The sequence below is a fragment of the Candoia aspera genome, chromosome 1 (assembly GCF_035149785.1).
Source record: "Candoia aspera isolate rCanAsp1 chromosome 1, rCanAsp1.hap2, whole genome shotgun sequence".
In the NCBI taxonomy this organism is placed as follows: Eukaryota; Metazoa; Chordata; class Lepidosauria; order Squamata; family Boidae; genus Candoia; species Candoia aspera.
Window position 1 is genome coordinate 65087746 of NC_086153.1, and position 14876 is coordinate 65102621.

The 14876-nt window shown below is 42.6% G+C and overlaps 1 protein-coding gene across 1 annotated transcript; it reads right to left on the minus strand.

The window, feature by feature from the left end:
* Nucleotides 1-460: 460 nt before the first annotated feature.
* Nucleotides 461-14078, minus strand: LOC134488483 (cytochrome P450 1B1). The gene is made up of 4 exons (XM_063290980.1): nt 14051-14078; nt 9212-9479; nt 4471-5499; nt 461-1403 (listed from the first exon to the last, which is right to left on the minus strand). The coding sequence occupies exons 1-4, from the start codon at nt 14076-14078 to the stop codon at nt 797-799; spliced, it is 1932 nt and encodes a 643-aa protein (XP_063147050.1). The 3' UTR covers nt 461-796.
* Between the last annotated feature and the right edge of the window lie 798 nt (nt 14079-14876).

Sequence of the window (14876 nt, forward strand, 5' to 3'; positions counted from 1 at the left end):
AATATATTGGATAGAGTTGCTTCAGCAAAAGTCAATGTACCATATTTAGGTAGGTGAAGGTTCATTAAAAAGCAGATCAGAGTTGGAATTTAAGGCTGCTTTCAGATGGGTGTCTCCTGGGACTAATAAGCATCGCTCTTGCAATTTGAGATATATTAAGCGTATGACTCTCAGAATTCTCAACCAATATATTGAGAATTCTGTGAGTTGCAGCCCCAACATCTGGAAGGCACTCAATTACATAAGTTGATTTCCTACACTTTTTCTATATGTCACCTCACACAATGGATGTGACAATTCTGTCAGTGGAAAACTCATCTAACTGGCCATCTGAAACTCAACACTTGTGTGCATTATCTTGATGGTGGGTACTATTTTATAAGCCTATGCGTTATTAATTCGTCTTCAGCATTAAGATCCTTTTCTGGATAGAACGTTTTTAGTGAAATATAGTGAAAAGATAAAAACCACAAAGAAAATACAGAGGGGAAACTATGTAATGACGGAACTGTATGGATAGCCTGTAAAAAGATACATGAATGAAGTATGGGAATTTCACAGCATAATTAGGGAAGCATTCTAATCATTAAATTCACACTATGGAGAATGGCAAGATTTGCTGAGGTGAGTAAAACATCAGTTTGCAAACCACACCATATTTAATCATATATTGCCTTACTTCATATCTTGCTAGCAGCTCTCCAGAATGCATTGTATTTCTAAATGTTTCATTAAAAAAAAAAGGAGAAATACAATCCTTATACAAGTATTACCGACAACATTCAAACCTGAGAACTCATGTATTTGGCAGGCGATTTTCAGATGCATTTTCTGCCTGAAGTTTCTGGACAGCGTTATCCAGCAAATCCATGCTATCTCGAAGTGTGACACTGAGCGTAAATGGCTTTGGTTTAATAGTCAAGCCGTAAGTGAAATCCATTTTAGAATCTTCCTTTGGATTAGCACTGAAATTGCACTGGTGCACCAAGAGAGCAGTAAACAGAAAGAGTTGCACTTTGGATAATTCCTCCCCAATGCACCTTCGTTTGCCTACTGAAAAAATCAGCACGCTGCTAGCAAGGTCCTTGTTCAGGAATCCATTCTCATCCAGGAATCTTGCTGGACTGAAAACTTCTGGAGCAGGCCATTTCACTGGGTCATGGTTCACTGACCACTGACTGATGAAGACCACTGTATCTTTGGGTATGCGGTAGCCCATTAAGGTGGTGTCAGCTGTGGTGGAATGAGGAATGGTAACCGGCACAAAGCTACTGAAACGCAGAGATTCGTACAGGAAAGCCATGACAGAGGGCAAATGGGGCTGATCCTCAACACACGGCAGGCGGTTTCGGCCGACAACTTTGTCTATTTCTTCTTGAAGCTTAGTTTGTACTTCTGGATACCTGGTTAAAAACAACAACAGCAGCAGCTGTTTTCAGAACTCTTTCAACTCTTTGAGAGCAAATATTATCTAGGCAAACCTATGCTACTAGGAAAACACAAAGACGATACCAGGTGAGGGGGCACAGTTGGCAGGAAAAGAGAAAATAAGTATGAACCTCTTGTGACTGTGTGTTTTCCCTTGCAAACGCATTCCCCAAGAAGAGTTATGATGTATTTGGGCTTCCTTACCATTTTGGAGACAGTTGTCAAGCTTTTTTAGTTTCTACGAACACCTTGCTAAAGGGATTCACACATGTATTCTGTCCTTTGTGTTCATTTTCCCAACTGTATGTAAGACTTGTATCATTCTCCAATAGTTTTACAGATGGACACACATAGCATGCTGAAAATCATGGCGTGCAAGGAACTGACCAACCACCCCCTCCCAACAATCTTACACAACGCTAGCAGAAAATAGCAATGACAATAGGGAAGCTAAAGAAAAAAATAGCTGAACACTTATTCTTTGTTCTTTAAAACAATGCCCACTGTAATATTTTGACTGGATTTGACTGAAACAGGACTCACAACTTACAATCCTGCAACCGCGTGTGTAGTTAACTGCCACTGCAGGATTGCAGCTTTTGGAAACTCCTGCTTTGCCTACTGAAAGTTCTGGGTTTAATCCCCAGTATTTTCAAGTAAGACAGCTGTGCCAGAAAGTCACTGCCAGTAAGTTGCAACAACAATGGACAAGATGGTCTGATCCAATATAGGGCAGCTTCTTATGTGAAGCATTTACATTAATTGTACACATCATATAAATTTAATAAATTATTATAATGAAAGATTGTAAAATGCCCTTCCTGTGATGTTTCAGCAGAGATCATCCTCTAGTGCCATGCTTCTAATGGTTTTAATTTGGTAACAGTGCAGTTTAGAAATTGGCATAATTCTGTATTTGCTTCCACCAATGGGAGCGGCTTCAGCCAGACTGTTTCTATGGAGGGGAGCTGCTTTCACCAATTCTCCAATCCGTTTTTTACATCCTGCAAAAAGATGCATGGGCAGATTGCAGAATCCAGAATTATGTGGGATTGGAGAGAGTGTGGAAATCTGTCTTGGCAAAAGTCTCCTCCCTATCTTCCTTGTAATTCCTCCCTTGGATCAAAAAAAGAGCTATTTTTTTCCATGTCAGCTTTTCTTTAATGTGTCTGTAGTGACTATCCAGCCAGCATTCACAATGCTGCAGGTTCCAAGCTAGTCTAAATGCCAGACAACATCTAAGTTTGAGTACATGTCTTCTCTGAGGCATGGGCTTTAGCACATATGCTAAGGAGATTCCCCCCTAGACAGTGAAAACATTTTGTTCTTTTAAAAGATAAAGGCAGAACTCTAGGGAAACGGACCAAGAAGGTGCTGTGCCTGAGATGGGAACAGAAGGGGTGTGTACCATTTCTACAACTGATCTGATAAATAGCTATTATTACCCCATGGGGCCAGTGGATTCCAGAGAAAGAAACAAGCTACATTAAATTTTCTTTTAGAGAGAAGCTGAGTTAAATTTTAATTTATTTCTTCTACAGGCTTATGCCCAATATTCTTTCTATCTCTGTAAAAGTTCAGTAACTATACACTAATTGTTTTATGACAACTCTGAGTCTTACATCAACAATATTCTAGATCAGTATTTATCATCATCATCATCATGCCCACTAGAAATCCAGACTCCTGACCTTTAGAAAAGCCTTAAAACTGACCAAAATGGAAAAGTATTTAATGAAGATCTATCATTATGCTTATTTTTACTACTAATTCTGGTTATAATAAGCCGTGAAAGGTTTTGACAGTTTTAAGGATTATTGGTTCTATAGTATTCTGTTTTTCTGTTATGATCTTCTTGATTCTTTATTTTATACTGCCTTGAATCCATATATAAATAAAATAAAACATATACATTAAAAAAATGCAACAGAGATTTCCTATTTGTCATCTACTCAGAGCATTATCCTATCAGCTGATTTTTTTTAACCAAACTAAAGATCCAAGGAAGAGCTACTATTTGTTTTAACAAATGCTCTCAGAGAATCCATGGAAAATCCATTCTGTCTCCTGTATTGATAACAGCAAGATTCCTTGTTTCAAACAGAAATTATCAGTAACATCTCACAATCCTTTTCTTTCTAAAATCAAGGGGGAGAGAGAGATGGAAACAAACAACATTAGAAATAATTGCCAATTGAACAGCTGAAATAGTTATCGTCCAAGATTATACCAGCCTGCAATAAATAGTGTTGACTAATGTTAGATTGCTTAATCTCCTTAAAATACTGAAAGATTTATTCTCTGGAAGATTAAACGCTTGTTTCAATTATGAGTCCTTGGCTTACATCTACTGTAGTCTTTTGCTTTCACAAATGGAGCTCCATTCCTCCAGGAGAGAAACTTTACTTGGGGGCATAAGGAGGAGGCAGTATTTGTTCATTCTTCCTTTGTTCCATTCCCCACTTCCCAAATTTGCTCCAAATGATTGAGAAAGGCTGCTTGGGAGGTGTTATGTGGATAAAGGGGAAGTAAGTGAAAATTTGCTTTTGTTTAACACAAGGGCGGGTTAGACGTCAGGCGCTATTATGCAATTTTGTGTGATTTCACCTCAAAAAGTCATTTTAAAAAAAAAGTCATAACCTTGCAAGACTGCAAACTCTCTCAAGTTGTCAGTCTTCTTACCCTGAACATTCTCAAAATCTCATTAAATATTCAGCAACTTTTTGTGCTCTCCAGAATGCACAGTCTAGCTCCAACTCAGGCAACACAGGGGAATAGTAGTTCACGGAAGTTTACAGAAGCTGGGACCATGGTGGGATGGGGAGATGAATCGTGCCCCTGGTGCATTCAAACAGGAAAAAGTTCCTCCCTCAATTTTTAATATTTTATTTTTTGCTGCTATCACATGATTTTAACTTTCCAGCAGGATTTTGTTCAGTTATGTCCCCTCGACCGTTTTTTACTAACCTTTCTTATATCGCTACCTAAAATTTCTAACCGCGCACGTGCAGCGCACAATAGCTCTTCCGGCCATCAGCTCACCTGATGAGGAAGATCAAGAGCCACTGCAGGGCGGTAGAGAGAGTGTCCTGGCTGGCGCCGAAGATGTCCGTGACGGTGGCCGGCACATGCTCCAGCGGCAAGCCAGGCTGCGTCTGCTGGAGGCGGATGAAGGCGTCCATCAGGTCGCGGAGAGGGTCGCCCGGGCGGAGACTGCTCCGATGCCACAGGAACTTCTGGCGGACGAAGCTGTAGAACTCGTGATTGAGGGAGCGGAAAGCGCGGAAGGCTGAGCGCACCGGATTGGGAAAGCGCTGCAGCCAGGGCAGCGCATCGACCACGCTACCGGCGCCCACCGTGCGCCCGAACTGCTCGTTTCGACCCACCAGCCGCCGGAACTCGACGTCAGCGTGGCTGTAGCGGCGGCCGAAACAAAGCGCGCTCATGACGTTAGCCACTGCCACCCCTATGCTCCTGGACGGATCTACGAAGGCGCCGCCGGCGCAAGCGCTCACCAGGAGCTGCACCACCGTGCGCGTCTCAGCCAGCAAGGGCTGCTCCAGAAGGCGGCGCGCCGAGAAAGCGCGCAAGGTCGAGTGCGCCAGGCGCCTCTGCAGTTTCCACAGCTCCGAGTAGCCGCCGAAGGCCAAGCTGCGTCCGCCGGATACTAGCTGAAACGAAGGGAAAGGAGGCCTACCAGCGAAGGCTGCTCCTTGGCGGATGAGGGCCTCGCGGATGGCGCGCTCGCCGCTCAACACTACTACTGGCCAGCTGCCGAGTCGCAGCTGGAAAACGCTGCCGTAGATAGCCGCCAGACGCCCAAAGGCTAGGTGAGGGGCGCTGCCCAGTTGAGCTGCGTTACCCAAAAGGGGCCACGGGAAGGGGCCTGGCGGTTCCAGCCTCCTCCGTCGCAGGCACTCGAGGACCACAAATTTCACCGCCTGGAAGGCGACCAGCAGCGAGAGGAGCAGGATCAGCAAGCCTTGCATTGGCGGCACGCCGGCCCGGAGTGCTTCTTCCAGCCCGCGAGGGCGCGCGCTGCGGAGAAAACAGGCCGCCTTAGAAGCGCTTCTGTGGGTCAAAACTTAGAACCGCCTTTTTATGTATTGCACCAGACTCTGGGGCTGGTTTTCCGTGTCAGCTTGCAAATGCATATTTAGGGGTACCAGATATCGGCCGCAAAAATGAGGATTATGACTAGATGGCAGCAAAGATTGGTAGCCCTAGTATATTTCAGTATTGCGTCCCCTTAAAAATAATTGCCCACACTTTATACACTTAGATCTCTATTTTTATCCCAAGGGATTCCCCCCCACCCCACCCCACCCCACCCCCACCCCCACCCCCCAAGATAATCAGACCCACAGTCTCTCCTCTGAAGCTTAGAATAAGGAGTCCACCAACAGAATGTAATTGGTGGCTGTTAGCAATAAACTGAAACATGCTGGTTTTCAATTATGTGCTTTATGTTCCCAAAATATATAACTCATGCATTTTTCTTTTTGGTTGCATTAATAGTTACCCAAAAGGGATATCCAAAAGGGTGCAATACGCATCAAAAGGGATGGGGCTTTGATTGCATAATAACAGCTGCCATCTTGACTTTGACCACCACCCATGCTACAGAAAGAGGGTTACTTACCTGTGAAATTTGTGAATTTCTGTCTGGCTGTAGGAAACAAGTATTATTTCACTTGCAGAGAGTTAAGTGCACTGGGTATCTAGGTAAAGCTTTAGTTCTTAATACAGCTTCATAGGAGCAAGCTCACTTGCATGCTGAAGGATTTGTGCTGGAAATGTCTAAAACCTTCCCGAAGGCTAAGTGACATTTAAGGGAGACAGGATATAGGTAGATATAGATACTGTGTATATGCAATGACATTCAACCATAGTTGAGGAGATCCATTGACTTCTGAGTGTCTCCTCAGTCTGGCTTCACTCTTTTGTTTTTACAATAAACTCATGTCATGCTGTATTGTACTTATAATGGTTCATTTTAAGTTAAATATTTTAAAATGAAAAATGTTTAGTCTCTGTAACTGAGTTTTAATGAAGACAACCATAGAGTTTATTTATCGGATAATGCCTGTATTAAATACAAGCTTCATGAAAACAAAATGTCATTTCAGAAGTCAGTCCTATGATGGGGCTTATTTGACAAAGCGAATTAGCATCACGGAAAGTGATGGAATTTCCTTCTTCATGAGCATGCATGAGACTTATTAATAGTGTAAATGCTTTATTTTCTATTTATTTAAAACAGGTAAGGAGGAAGCAAGTAGCCTGCTTTTAATTTTATTCTTAGCCCATGATTTCTCAGGAGTCTTAGGTCCATATTTCCTACCTCCCTCCCTCTATCTTAATCACCTACATGACTAACACAAAATTAACCAGGGAGAAGCTTTGCACTTTACTATAGTTGCATGCCTTGGAAGACTTGGACCCATTTTGAAGTGAGCAAGTTAGAACAGAGATTTCTGGGCGATGTTTCCAGTTTAGATTTCCAGTTCCATGAGTGAGAATTTTCATATTTGTGCTAATTGATGAGCCACATCAAGTAGAAAACCAAAAGGAATACCTAGCAGAGAACTGGAAGACCTGAAGTTTCTAGAGATCTTCATGTATACCAGCTTATTGCATCACCTTCCAAAGCAAGTCCTTTAATGAAAAAACACCTGGACAGGATTTGATGTATATTTATGTTAAAAGGTTCTCTTCTCCCCTGGGATCACATCACAAAATTAGTGCATCTCCTAAAAGGGCTGGGTTCTCAGAACATGCTGAGGTTCATCTGATGGGGACTACTGAATTAACTATTGCCTGAGTTTGCATAACACAGTGAAACAAGCTTGTTTAGCTCTGCCACCTGAATTGCTCAATACAGTATACTGAGCTACAAACTAGCCAATAAAATTTTAGCCTAGTTAATATCTGTGAATCTAGCCAAGAAGAGTTATTTCACTGACCTAGTGGGGGACTCTACTAAACTGGAAACATCACTATTAAATCCCTGTTCTAACTTGCTAACTTCAAAATAAATCCATCTCATTAAACAATAGATGATACCAAATTACTTACTCTGCAACTAGTTTGAGCTAATCCAAGTTGCTGTATGTGCAAAGTGTTTTACAGGCTTTGTTTATTGTCATGACTTAGTGTGTGAGGATAAAGTGTAACTTTTCCAGGACCACCCACAGATGGGGATTTGGATCTGAATCCAAACAGCATTGCATCCACTATTACTGGTTGGCTGTCATTTTCCTAACAAAGGGTTGGGGTGGATGAAAGGTCAAGGTAATACTTAGGAAAGCCTGGGGCTGCCATATCTGAACTGCAAAGATACCACATGACTACTAGATAGCAGCAAAGAGTTATAGAAAATGCTGAGTACAGCAGCCTGGTGGTTTTCCAAATGTTTGCAGGCCAAAAAAGCCACTTTTTTTTTTTCCAGGTATGAGATGTAGGTGAAGAGCAGGGAGAACTGCAGCACTATTGCCACACATTTCTGAATTCTTGAATAAAAACTATGCCTGCCTTTGTAATAATTTAGCTCATGCAATTAATTAGAGTAAAAATACTGTATTATGCAACCCAGTTCAACCCATAGTTGAAAGTAAAAACCACTGTTTCAGTAGGACTCAGTCCTAAGCGAATCCACAAATCTTTAAAAAAAAAGCCCATTCAGTAAAACTTCTTTCCATGTAACTGCTTAAGGATGCATCATTTTACCTTGATACTAAGCATTAAAGTTAATTGTTACATTCAACCTGAAGTGAATAATTGTCCCTTGGCAGTCACTGTTCAGCTGGATTTCCTCTCATAAATTGAACAAGGAATCCAGCAATCCAGCCACTGGAAACAACAGAGGAAGTTAGTTCCAGTTGTAGCAGGACTGGGTTCCTTATTCAGAAATCAAGTCAATAGTTGATGTAGCATACATAAAACTGGGGAATTCAGCAACTTGGCTGTATTTGGATGATCCCCAACAGCATGTTGGATCAGTGTAGTTATGCAGCTACAGAAAATTGGGTTAACTGGGAAAAAAAGTGGTGGTACAGACAATTATGAGCAAACCACTGCGAGGATAGAGTCAGAGTGAGAGTCATGCATTAGTTCCCAAATTAAAGATGTGGAATATCAGGGTTTTGATGGCCTCCTAAAGTCAACATTGTTAGAAACTTGCCGACTGCAAATCTTAGGGAATATTGGGACCTAAATTCCAGTTCAAAAAATAGGGTTTTTAACTTGCCATTGTAAACTCAAACTACCATAACTCAAAGAGACACTGGAAAACAACAGGTCATTTAAGATTTCTAAGGAATAGGTGTGACTTGAGTTGTATGGAAAAAAGGATTTGAAAGATCCCTTGACTTACCGAAAGGGATCTGTGTGCCTGGCTAAATAAGGATCAAAGGCTTCCTTCCATGGTGTTATACTTGCATGGAAGAAGGCACCTGTATTTAGGAAGATGGTAAAAACATACCTCTTTGCCAAGCTTTTCCTCGATACTGTAATGATTGATTCTAATTTCGATTTTAATAAATTAATTTTGCTTTGTTTTACACTTCGGTCCCCCCCCTTTTTTTTTTTGTAAGCCGCCTCAGTGTTGGAAGAATCAGAAAGTAAGTAAATAAATAAATAGCCTATCCCATTTGAGGTGCGTGCGTAGACTGTCTCGTGAGCATCACGACTGGAAGGCAGGCTGACGTTAGCCACAAAGAAACCTCAACCACCCCGTCCTCAAACGCGTGGGGACGAAGCCCTTTCCCTTTGCAGGACTAACCTGTTAATTAACGCTTCTCCCAGATCTCTCTGGGTCATAATGCCTCCGTCCACGATTGAGCTCTGCGCACAAGGTGGTTGCCGTTCCGGTCTTGGGGAGCGAGAGCAGCTTAAGACCGTCGTCCTGGCCGGGGGCTGCCGGTGATATAAGCCGCCGCCGCCGCGGGTGAGAAACCTCGGTCGGGCAAGGAGCCGGCTGGCGTGCTCAGAGTTGCACCGGCTGCTCGGCTCGGCGCCCGGCAAAATCTCTTGCGCTGCTGTTGCCGACGCTGAGGGCGAGAGACAGGCAGACAGAGACCTTTTTAGCGCGCTTGTGGCGGCCACGCTCCGTCTCGCGCCGCGCGCCGGTTGACCAAGGCGAGCGATCCCCGAAGCGTCCAGCCAGCGAACGCTCGAGATGGCGTCAGGGAAAAGCCCTCCTCTTTTTATTATCCCTGGAGGCTGAAAAAAGTTCCTATCCTTCGAGTGTCACCTCCCCGTTGCGTGCAGAGTTGCATTGCGTGATCTGTTGATGGAAAGCCTCTGGCCATCCCCTCCCCCTGCCTTCCCCGCATTAGATGCTCGCACACGCGAGATCCGAAGGGGGAAAGGAGTCCAAGGAGCTGGGAAGAGTGACGGGCTGGAGGCAAGCTTTCCGCCCGGGGACCAAACCAGTTTCGACCCTTCCCAGAACTGTTCTCAAAGTGCCGCCGCTCCTTCCCGAAGTCTAGCTAGGAAATGAAGTGCGGTCGGCTTCTCTTAGCCCGCTTGGTTTGGCCAGGGGAGCCAAAGCGGACAGGAGTTTGCGGCAGAACTTGTCGGGGCATGGGAGCTAAGCAGGGTCGATGGAACCTCCACGATGCCTGAGGGAAGGCTACAGGCAACGTTGGGAAGTTGAGGAATGCAGGGGCAGAGCAATTTCTCTACTTTTGTCAAGAAAAAGTGCCTGGGTGTGCCCAGGAAGGCATCAGGAGGCCTGCTCCCCTTCATGGAGATTTTACCTTGACCACACACCCTAGCAAAACCTTGGAGGAAGGGACTATAGAAAATTCACTTGGTGGGTGGGTTCCCATGGAGCCTTATTTGGAGTGGGTTCCCTCTAGCCAAATTCCCTCAGTGGTGGGTTCCCATGGAGCCATATTTTGCAAACCATAATTCCTGGGTTCACCAACAGGCGAAGCTGATACCATAGAAATCACAGTCATACAGCCAGCTTATTATTATGGCATCATGCGATGTGTGAATCCGGCTAGTGGCTTCCTAGCTGAAGGATATCAGAGGCCAGGTCAGATCTTCTATCTTTTGTGAATGTTCTTAAATCCGAGAGGTAGAAAAACATCATCTCAGACATCGTAAGCCCTCACTCAGAAAACATTCTCCACTTGTATGAAGGTTTATTTCTCTGGAATGTATAAATGACATTAGAAGTTAGTACATGTACAAAAGAAGGTAACAGGAGAATTAATGATATGCTGCAATCGGATAGGAATCCCAGTAGGCACACTGGGAATTCTGGGAGCAGGTCATGGCCATTCCAACAAAACAGCTGCCATTGTCATGAGTAAGGATGGCGAGCAGGGGGCTCCCATCCAGGCTGTAAAGCGCATGCGTAGTACTGAGGAATTAAGCAACCATTCAAAGAGACACAGATCAGGCCCGCCTTAGCCTTTGGGGTTTATCTGTCTGGGTTTTCCCACGCTTCTTCAGTTTGTTAGGATTCTGTTTATGTAGCAGTAATAAACACTAGAGACCTACTCCTCGTCTCAATGTGTGTCTCACTGTTAGGACAGCCATCCTATATATGGCCAGTCATACGACACCCATCTGCAAGAATGCAAACTGGAGAGATTGCTCCCCACTACCTTCTCCAGCTTCCCAAGAGACTCTCCGCAAATATTAGCCTTGTGAGGGAGTCCAGACAAGAAGCACACCCAGGAGTACTAGCTCTATCTTTATGGTAAGGTTACATTAACAGAATCTTGCAAGTCTGAAAGAACTTCTCCTGTCCCTCACTTTTATTCTCCTGAAAACTGGGGAGGGTCCCTTCTGAGAGGCTTCTGTAACCCCTCCTCCTTCGGATTCAAATTTCATTTATCAGACCGTTGTCTAGGCTGCGGCTCTTCCTCCTGTCTCCCAAGGTCATTCCCACATACCATTACATCAAAGCTACAGCAAGCCTAAAAGGAGGGAGAAGCCTATCTAGTCTTTTTAAGTCAACTTAAAATTTAGGGTGGTAGAACCCAGCTCATGTTTGACTATAGGCTTGTCTCTCTGTCATCCCACCATACTATCACTTCATTTATTTTTGTCTTTGTCTTTTCTTTTTTTGTTTTCTGGGCAAATAACAGAACAAAAGTTGAATAAGCTGGGAGCATTGCAGGCACCCAGAGATCCAATGCCTGCCTTTACCCAAGAAGGTAAGAATCAGAAGGAGATGGAAATTAGTTAGGCCCAATCCCATTACCCTTTAATCTACTTAGTTCAGACTACCAGGGTGGCAGCAGAGCTCAATTTAACTGTGGAGGGAAAAGTTAGGCTGAGCACTAATGTGTGGAGCAGGGCAAGTCGCTGTCATTTTCAGTGCAATTGAGATCCGCTTTGAATTTAATATTTTGTTTAATAATGAGGTGCTTTGATGCACACATATCTTACAAGCACTCCTGGGGATCCAGCCTTTAAAATGATCCTTTAGAAAATAATTGGAGGCCTCCTAAGGGGGTAGTCTATTCATATTTACAGCCTGGACATATGTGTATGATCATTTATTTAATGTTCTACCTTTCCAATCATATAATGCTTAAGGAAATTAACAGTGTAAAATAATACAAAAGTACAAGAAAATGCTTTTTTAAAAAATAAAGTTAAAAACAAGGCACTTAAAGCTACATCAATATGTTCAAGGTGTTGGTTATCATTCTGAATGCTGTCCATGAGACAGGGCTGGGTTATTTGTGGGACCACCTATCTCTAAGGGACTCTGCCCATTTCATGTATCTGACAGAATGGGCATGCTCCAGGTCCTCTGTATAAAACAGTGTTATCTGGCCTTCTCTGTTGTGGCACAATATATAAGTAATTTTATTTAAATATTTAAATTCACTGTTGTGAAATGGATGGCTTACATTAATTCATTAATTAGTTGCTATGCAAATACCACTCAACTTGTCTTTATCACTACAAGGTGATGTAAAATTAGAGAGCTGGCTCTATGGCACAAAGGAGCTGCTGTTGCTGCTACTGGTTACCCTTACTGCTTGTTTTTAAATTGTGAACTGGAGATCTTAAAAAGTGAATCCTTTTCATTCTGAATCACTAACCATTGTGTTAATTATGAATTGCCATTCTTGGGGGCAATAATGGCTTAAAGAATGATCCTTAAAGACAAGGCAGAACTGGAGCTCAGAGGAGGCAATTCATAAAACAATTTTCCTACATGGCACTTTCCAGATATGTCAGGACTACAATTCCCAGGATTTTCAGTCAACACTCCCACGTCTGGAAATTCTGGATGCTGAAGGTCCAAGGTATCTGAAGAAGTGAGCTGTATAGTTTCACTTTGAATATTACTGTGAATTTGCTCCACAATATACAAGTTCACTAGCTTGCCTGCCTGAAAGCTATCAGAAGTCTAAACCAAGAGCAAGACTTGCTGAGTCAAGAGAGCATAGAAAGTTGATCCCCATTTGAGTCAAAAGGGACATTTAGCCATCACTTGATCATAGATGAGAAAATGCTCTTTCATTAACCAATTAGAGCAAAAGGCATTTGCTAATGTATTACTGCTTTGGCAAAAAATAATAAGCAACCCCTGGCCACATCAGGCATGGATCTGGAGTCTAGGGAAGAAGGATGCAGTGGCTTTTCTGCCTGTGTGCAAATGGCTTCCTTGGTTATTTCTAAGATATCTACTTTATGCCACATATTGCAAACATGAGAATTTTTAAAAATTTGCTACAGTATTTGTTGCCATTGCTTTTGATATAGCAGAGCAAAATGCCTGAAGATAGTGCTACAAATGGTACTTGGAACCACTGGCAGAAAAGACAACCCGCTACTTTTCAACCACCATTTGAAGATGCTAGAATGGCGACTCCACCATTTCTCTGGACAAACTGCCCAAGATATTATTGATGCTTGTGGAAGGTTGTTGCCTAGGTGTTGTCACAAGTCCTGTTTGGTTGGGATTTGTGACATGGCTAGAAAGAAGAGACAGACTTTCTCTTCTTCCCCACCAGGTCTCCATCACTGTGTGAAATGTCACTAATTAGTTCCTTGTTTATTTTTTTTTAAGGTGAGATAAGGAGAACTCATGTCATTCTTGTTTGCCTGGGTGTATTTGCCACTGTGCAATTATTCCCTGCAGTCTTCAATCCAGGAGCACACATCTCTTCATCTTTTCTTATTGTGGGAACAGGAATTTATTTAGTATTCTCCTCCCAATGCCCCAATAGCATGACTTATCAATTACTTCCTACTCATTTGTATTTATCACTTTATTATCTATTACATACAAAATAAAGCAGTCCTTGTGTAGAGCTTGATTCCTGGTGTCTATATGGATGCATTATGCAAAGACCCAACTCTCTGGAAAAGGCTCTATTGCTGGGAAAGGTGGAAGGAAAGAGAAGGAGAGGGTGACCAGCAGCAAGGTGGATGGACAGTTGCAGTGGTGATGAATACACCATTGGAAGACCTGGAAGATCAGGTTAGGGGCAGATCATCATGGAGAAAATCTACCTTTGTGGTCACTAGGAGTCAAAAACAACTTGATGGCACATGATCAATCAATCAATCATGGATACAACCATGCAGTTTTCTTGGCAACAGTACAGAATGGATTTATTATTGCTTTCTAGCTTACATCGCTCATATTCCCTGGTAATCTTCATCTAAGTAATAGTCCTGTCTGATCCTGTTTATCTTCCAAGCCCAGACAAGCTGCAAATATGATGGGACTAGAGTTCCCAGGATTCCCAGCCAACAATCCCATGTTTGAAAATTCTGGATACTGAAGTTCCAAGACATCTGAAGAATGGGGAAGGCAGCTGTACAGTCTAGCCTAGTTGGAATAGGGAACACATCTGAATGAGCAGGTGGTTGAAGTTTCTTATATAGTAAACACTTCCTATTTGATGGCTAATTTGTACTACAAACTTTAGTCAACACCTTGGAGGTGTATTCATCTACTAAGTAGCATGCTTAACTTTTAGAAGTGGAAAAGGTCTGCTGTACTTAGTAGGGATAAGATAAAACTAAGTTTGGTTGGGCAGAAATTTTAGATTTTAAGCTATTTCATATATTTTATTTCAGCCTATAATAGAATGGATGTAGAGAAGACTTGTATGCCTATAATGAATTATGTGTTTATTAGATGTTATTTCTATGCTTCCTAGTTTTATTTACCTTAAGAAAACTGTTTATAATATTGATCAGTTGTTTGTTATGTGGGTTGATGCAACCATTCCCCATCTAACATGCTGTAAAGCTATTGGACTTCAGCTTCCATAATTCCCAGCCAAAAGTTACAACACTGTCTGGAGTTGATAGAAATTTCAGATATTGAGAATACCAGTTTTGGAAAAGCTGAGTTAGTGCTACTACAAATAAGGATAAGTGGGGGGAAAAGTGTGTCTGTGTGTAATAGTGATTGTGTAGATGTGTTTAAAAATGTGAGGGAAAGCATTTGA

Excerpts from the sequence above, each read along its gene's own strand:
- LOC134488483 (XM_063290980.1), bottom strand. The coding sequence starts at position 14,078 with ATGAAGATTACCAGGGAATATGAGCGAT. Across the intron at positions 9,480-14,050 it reads TACCAGGGAATATGAGCGAT|CGTCGGCAACAGCAGCGCAA; the intron begins GTAAGCTAGAAA and ends TCTCGCCCTCAG. Across the intron at positions 1,404-4,470 it reads CTCTTGATCTTCCTCATCAG|GTATCCAGAAGTACAAACTA; the intron begins GTGAGCTGATGG and ends GTTTTTAACCAG.